This window comes from Ambystoma mexicanum, chromosome 7p (assembly GCF_040938575.1).
Source record: "Ambystoma mexicanum isolate Mex_15411 chromosome 7p, UKY_AmexF1_1, whole genome shotgun sequence".
Taxonomy (NCBI): domain Eukaryota; kingdom Metazoa; phylum Chordata; class Amphibia; order Caudata; family Ambystomatidae; genus Ambystoma; species Ambystoma mexicanum.
Genome location: NC_090939.1, coordinates 706951094 through 706958229, shown reverse-complemented (window position 1 = coordinate 706958229; position 7136 = coordinate 706951094). Strand labels below are relative to the sequence as shown.

General features: G+C 46.4%; 1 protein-coding gene across 10 annotated transcripts in view; it reads left to right on the top strand.

The window, feature by feature from the left end:
- Positions 1–561: 561 nt before the first annotated feature.
- AP1S2 (adaptor related protein complex 1 subunit sigma 2) overlaps positions 562–7136 on the top strand; it is a 380836-nt gene continuing 374261 nt past the window's right edge. For 6 of the 10 annotated variants that reach the window (XR_011283535.1, XR_011283536.1, XM_069636790.1 and 3 more), the window contains exons 1-2: positions 562–723; positions 1634–1733. Coding sequence is in view for 4 of the 10 variants with exons in the window: in XM_069636790.1 (XP_069492891.1) it covers positions 1728–1733 (6 nt within the window). In the remaining 6 variants the exon portion in view is untranslated. The remainder of the gene's footprint in view (positions 724–1633; positions 1734–7136) is intronic. The other 4 variants (XR_011283537.1, XM_069636792.1, XM_069636795.1 and 1 more) reach the window with 1 other exon arrangement.

The following is a 7136-nucleotide window of genomic DNA, read 5'->3' as shown; positions in this document are numbered from 1 at the left end:
AACAGATATCTCAGCGGCAACATGCTCGCCTTGGAAGCAAGACAACACAGAGCAACACAGGGTCGAATCCCGGGTCTGCGCTTAGAAACCTCTGGGTATTAAGCGTGTTATAAATAACCTATCATATTATACCAGTATCCTCACAATGAGGCTTCAAATAATGTGAGCTACCAGAGATCTGTTTACTGCGTTCCATATTAACACTGTGAACAACCGCAGATCACATTAAAATACAGAGTAAAATAGTCACACTTTGAAGAGAAAAAAAAGAATTCCTGGTATTCAAAGAATCCTTACAATTTAAAGAGGCTTCTGGAATCATGTTCTACTTTCACTTATGGCGAGACAGTTTTCTTGCTTGAAATGATAATAGCAGCTTTTTTCGAAATGTCACAATATTTTCCCCAACTTCTTATTAAAATATCCTTCAAGCTACCACCCTATAGAGCTCATAATTTCAGTTGTTGTATGTTTGGATTATTTGTCTATGAACGTGCTTGTGCGCGACTTGTGTTTTCAATAAAGACTTTATTTTAAAAAAAGCTTTGTCTGGCATATCACGTGATGCAGCTGGGTTGGCACTTGGCAGAGGCAGAGAGTGGACCGCTATGCTACTGCTTTTGCTGGTCATTCTGTGAAGTCCGTAGCGAGGGTGGCAGTGAGTAGCCGCTGGGGCAGCTGTTCGCTTCTTCTCCACCTACTGTGCCAGCCACCGTTATCAGGGTAGGTGCACACAAAAGAGAAGTGGAACATTTAATGGTGCGTTAACGTCTGAAGAGTACCGCTTCCCTTTGACTGTTTCATCCAAGTGCGCATGCGCGGCCCAAGTACATTGCTGGGGTTGAGGGTGGGATAGTGGAGCATGCGCGGAGACATCTGTGGAAGTAACCCCATACAATGCGGGTCAGTGCTGTTGGCTAATTCAGCTCCCGCAGTTTGAGGGGAAATGATACAAGGTCAGAGCACGATACCTCGAAGATTCCTCGTGAGGGCGGAATCTGCAAGGAAAGAGCTCGCCTGGCTTCGTTATTTCAGTTTAATCACGATTAATCTAAGTGCAGTGCAGCTTTCGCAAATGTTTTTTTTTCGTTTGTGCTTCTGTTTCATTTTAATTGCTGGAATGCGCCGCTATCGCTCCTTCTACCCTTTATAAATCGCTACGGCTTGTTAATGGAGAGAATAAGCAGTCTTTCCAACTTTACATTCAAACCATACCTTTGAAACCGTTGAGTGTCTAAGGTAGCGCAAGTAAAATGTTTTGGGTTGGTGATCCTACATAATTAATCAGTGTGAAGTATTTGTGGCAGAGTATCCCGTGAATGGGATTGAGCTTGTTGGGAGGGCAAGCCGAGTACAAGATCTGCAACGCCAGGGGTGTTGCTAGGTCCGGAAAAGATCTGGGGCTACACTAATGTTCCCAGAACTGGGGGCTAGCTAGCCTTTTGGCTGTGGCTCCTGAGCTTTTATCCGGGGCTACAACCAAAAGACCCCGGGCTATAGCCCCCTCAGTCACCCCCTAGCAACGCCTCTGTGCAACGCCCTCCGACAAGTATGCCAAACGTCGCACTGACTGCTGTTTTGGAATGCTGATGAAAACGAAAGACAATAAGTTACTTTTTTGTGTTTTGTATAGCGCAAAATCGAAGACAAGTCATTCCAAAGCCAACAACGCGGGTGAATGAAGCCAGCAGGTGTACTTAAAGAGTAGAAATCGTGCAGTAAAAAAAATGCTTGTAGGTACAGAACAAACAACATTTCTGTATATTAACATACTTCTTTATTGAATGGAATAGTGGGAGAGGTTAGATGCTGATAAGAGGTGGCATAAACGACAGTAACACGTTTTGGTTCTTTCCATGTGCATGGTGTTGGATCCGGAGTGCTTGCAAACTGCGGGATGCGTTGTTGCTGAGTAATGTTTTCTGTTCACAATCCAAATTCTAACCAGTTCTTGGGAATCACTTTGGTAGATTAAATGTGGTGTGAGGGAAGGGAGTGGGCCGTTCCCCTGGGAAGGTTAGTTGGTGTCAGGAAATACTTAATCTCAAGGGTTTCTAGTGCCGCATTTAACTAGTTATTACGCTTTTCCAGTTTCAGAGGTTTGAGCAGTGCTTTAAGTGGGATGCAAAATCGAGGGTGGCGCCCCTAGAAAGGGGGCATTGTCTAAAGGAGGGGCAGGTGGCTTGGGAAAGAGACGCCAGTAGCAAACAATACATCACGAGGCCCTGCAAACATGTATTTTGGTCTTGTCTGCATACTGTAAATAAAGCTCCCGCTTGTTCGTGTTCACCATTGCCAGAGCCCTGGTTCTTACTAGACTTGTAACAGCCTCTATCTAAATCTGTCGCCTTCTACACTACCCAACTTATCCAGAACAGGACTGCGAGACTTGTCCTTGGCCTCAAGCCCAGGGATCGTATCTCTCCAGGACTGAAATCTCTGCACTGGCTCCCAGTGGGTGCGAGGATTAAGTTCAAAACCCTCTGCATTGTCCACAAGGCCGCCTGGGGCCGCAATACCTTCAACTCTCTCTTCCCAAATATCTTCCTACTCAAGCTCTTCGCTCATCTGCCTCCAACTCCCTCAGGGTCACTCACTTCTCCAAGCAACGAGTTGGTGGTAGATCTCTGTTCGGCAGGGGCCTCCCTCTGGAACAGCCTTCCTGAAACTTGAGGAGAACCATCTCCGGAAGCACCTCCAAAACCTTCCTCTTTGCTTCTGCTTTCTCTCCCCTCCTTAATTCCTGGCTGAAACTGCACTGGTTACCTGGCCACCCTTCTGATCTCAGGCCCTGGCCCCGCAATTTTCACACCTGCATTGCCTCCCTGGCAACCACCGCACTGGGGACTGTTGTTCTGTATACCTACAGTCCCCCTTCCAGCATTTGTTGCTGCACTTGCCACCATCTGGCCGTTCTATTATCTTATTTATTCTACTATCCCATGTATTGCACTTTCTCCTCTCCCATCCCCCCTCACACTTATCCTTCTCCCCCTTCCCATGCACTTGCGCGATCTGAATGACACCTGGCCTAGTAAGATCGTTGTCTGTTTCCCCCTCCCTTGCCTCGAAACACTTGTGTACAGGCGCGTTACGATATTGCTTTATGTAAATAAATTAGTTTGTCAGGAGATCGGCAATTCAATCCGTGAGTAAATCACCTTCATGCTGTAAAAAGACGTCACTGGCCCTTGCTCTTGCTCATTTAGGGTTTAACTTCCCCTGCTGGCTGCTTGTCCTGTGGTAATCTGCAGCTATTCACTTCTTTGGTCCAGTGCTTTAACTAGGATTTGGCCACAATATGAACCCACAATAATGGGTATTGTGGTATGTACATACTTCCCTGGGATGAACCAGTCGCCACAAACTCAAGGATGTGCCACTTTCAATGAGCTTTTGCTGGCCAAAGACAAAGCTCTTTAAAAGGTGTTATTGCTGACCTGTTCATCCTGCTTTCCGCTCTTTGATGTGGGCAGGGAATATGCTTGGGGAACAAGTACGTTCAAGGGGGGGGGACTTATGTTTTGCACCATCCATGAGACGGGGGGGAAATTCTTCATTGGAGTTTGCATTAGGAAACCCTTCATTCTAATCTATGAACCACACAGCTGCATCAGAATTGGGTGTCTGGGGGCTAGAGGATCTCCAAATATCATTTTGAAAGGTGCCCCCTTGCATCTTCCGCAGACATAGAACTTGCCCACGAGAAAGGGGAGTGGGATAAATGGAACCAGTGTAAGCTACTTTGCATGAAATCAAAGCATTTTGGGAACATAGAATTAGCACACTTTTTATATGACATCTCTGTGACAAATGGTTCAAGCCTGCAACCCTTCTGAGCACATAATGTACACAGGCTTGTCTGCTACTTTCATATATGGAAACACCATAACAGTATAACTACAAACCATGAGACATGTGCATTTGGACAGCTTCACCCTTTGGGATTCAGGTGTTGGGTGTCTGCAAACAGCTTCCTTGCATTTATCACAACTCGAGTCAGCCTCCACACACAGTTGGGATTGTGTTGAGCAGGCTCTTGTCCTGCACTCAGTTAATAGGGGACTGAAGGAGCACACTGAGAGCCCTGGTTCAGAGTAAGGTTTTGGAGATTCTTAGGGCTCGGCGCAGCTAGCCCCAGCCCCACCTAAATGCCTGGGGTTGTGCAACTCATTCCAATTAGTGTTTTTCCCCTGTTTTGAAGTCTTTTGAAACTGGCCGTTTGAGGCTGGAAGAGGTTTATGGATATAGTTGGGTCTTTTACCTCATAGGCCCTAGTGGCTTAAGACCTAGGACTTCAAGTTGGTCTCGAAGTTCGAAGGGTAGGGTAGACCACCCCCGCCCCTCCCGAGTGCAGGTGTAATTAGGCCCAGGATCATATGGGCAGGACATTTTTATAGTGGAGTACTTGATGGGTCTGTACTTTATTTAGGCCTGCTTCTATGCTATTGCAGAAAGTTAATTTATAAACGAGTTAGCCACTGCTCAGGTGGATTATTTTTGAGTAATCTTCCTTAGCATATGTAGCAGGAAGTGGGATTTGCTGGCTACCCACTTGGTCTGCAAGGAGGACATGGTCTCATACAAAGTGATACCTCGTTTCGTTACTGTCTTACTTTGCTTGTGCATTCTGTTTTTTTACCACTGCATGAAATACACACTGTAAGCGAGAAGGATAAAAGTGCATTGTAATGAATACTCTCAACAAACACATATTTCCCTTGAAAGCGTCCAAGTTTCACCCTCTACTGTTTCTGCCATCTAGGTTCACTGATACCTTCGGTTGTGATCTTCCCTGCTGATGAAATACGCAATATATATATAAATAGTTGAAATAGTGTTCTGCTGCATATTCACAGGGCAAGACCGCAGGGTAGCCAGGCTGTATCCATCATGGCACGAGTGGACAAACTGGACAACATTCTGTTTGGTTGTGGGGGGGAATCTGGGTCTCCCTATGAGTAGTCCAGGGAGGAGGGAGGCTAATCTAGCCATTTTCCTGAGCTCCCACACCCACTCTGACAACACCACTACAACGTAGAGTAAGCTTGTCCAACACTTTTGAATGTGCTAACGTTTTGAGTCACCAAGTGGGCTTGTAAGCTAGAGTCCAGACTTGAGGAATCATTATTGCATCAGGAAGTGATATAAAAAAACTGACACCAATGATATCGCAGGTAGCGACAATGATATGGGTTTGGTAATCTTTAATTTTGAAAACGGAATCAAGTCATCACCAAACAATACAGCTTTGTGTGCAGGTGCTGCCGCCTCATTGAAAGTGAATCTTCAAGGGCATCAGTTATATGTAATGCTTCATATACCACAGTCGCAATATGTGAGGCACAGCCTCACGTGGGCACGTGCTGCCTTCATTATTAAAGTGAGGACTTGCATGCATCTGAAATGCCTCATATGCATGATAAAGCCATCACATGTAAGGTGCCACCTTGTGAGTGCAGATGCAACCATTATATGCCAAGCTCAACCTAAAATGTCCCTGTAATGCATATTGTTGTGAGAGATTTCCAAATTAAAAGCACCCTTTTAGGAAAATGTGGTTAAGATAAAAATAGGGGTACACTTCCAATTCCAACACACTAGTAATTATCCGGGGAGAGTGCTAGGCTAAACCTCCATTGCCAGGAAAGTGTAGTGGACTTTACACATTGCATTCCCTTTGGGGAAACGGAAGTGATGGGTACAATTATACCATCAACTCGGATTTCCCATGAAAGCTCTCCTGTAAAACGCAGAATTGCTGGTTCTACTTAACTTCTGTTGGCCCCATGAGTGAAGGTCTAGGTGTCGCAGGTGAAGTGGCTGAGTAGGCGGTACCAATCTCCTGTTCAGTCATGGTTCCTGCAGACTTGCACCAGGATGGGCCATATGACCCGTGTCACCAGTTACGGCAGAATGGACCCCCAGGATGCAGCAGATAAAGTGAAGCGTTTAAATAAACCCTGGTCAAGGCTCAGCTGGCTGAGCTCTGAGGTGGCAGACACCCAGCTCCAGAAAGGGCCATCTTCAGGATGGAGAGCATCTGATACCTGGGCCACAAGTTATAACCTCAGACAGTCTATTGCAGCAGAGAGGCATGGTCAGACCACAGGAGGGTCCTGGGACATGTGCAAAGCCCACCAACCAAATAGTACTGAAATAGTGATCCAGGATGCATGATTCTTCGCCTGCCCAAGGGGGGAGGCACCAATAACGGTCTTCCCTGATCACAGGAGAGGAAGCAGAGTATCCTCAGTGAGGGTTTTGGTAATGCTGGTTGTTGAGTCTTCAATGCTGGTCTCCTCACCTTAAATTCAGTGGATGATCTCCAGAATGGCTCTAGATCCTCTTTTTTTTTTTTTACCCACAATCCAGCTTATTAATCGTAAGTATCTGCACCATTCAAGCAGGTAAGGTCTGCCAAATCATGAACAGCCACCTACCCCCGTTCTGCCCAGCTGACACCCCCCGCTCCCCCTTGGAGAAATGTGGATTGGGACTAGACGGTCCCAATCCCAGTTCAGTCACACAAAACACTTGCCTTGGAGTCCTGAGCAGGACCCTGCAAAGTGCATGGCATTATTTGGAGGTGTCTGCCCTGAGAGTGGAGGAAGAAGTTCTTTTGTAAGATGGCCAAAGCACACCGGTCTTAGAACATGCGGGGTAAGACATTTTGAGTATATAACACCCAAAATGGCATTGCTTCCTTGTCCCAATACTTACTTGCGGTTACCACTCTCATGTCAGTAACCCTTAAACTTTTATTTCTATTCTTTTATTTGCCCCGACTTCACTACCAGGAGTCTACACTCCATCGTGCCTCAGTTAAAAACATTTCCTGCCTCAGACATGGACCCCAGATGGTAGCTGGACTGCTTTCTACAACTTGAATCCTCTTTGTCCGGGATCAGAGGGGCAATAGGTCCACTTCCCATTACTAGCATCTCTCTGCTGAACTTAGGGAGGCAGAATTTGGTGGGGAATGCGCTTTGGGTTGAGCAAAAGAACTGAAGGTGTCCCAGTGGTGCTGGTGGGGCACTTCAGGCAGGCATGGTGGTCCATGGAAGCAAGACAAAGCACGGGTCTGCTTCAGTGTAATCCGTGCGTCAAACCCTCCTGGGCATTGGTAACGAGTA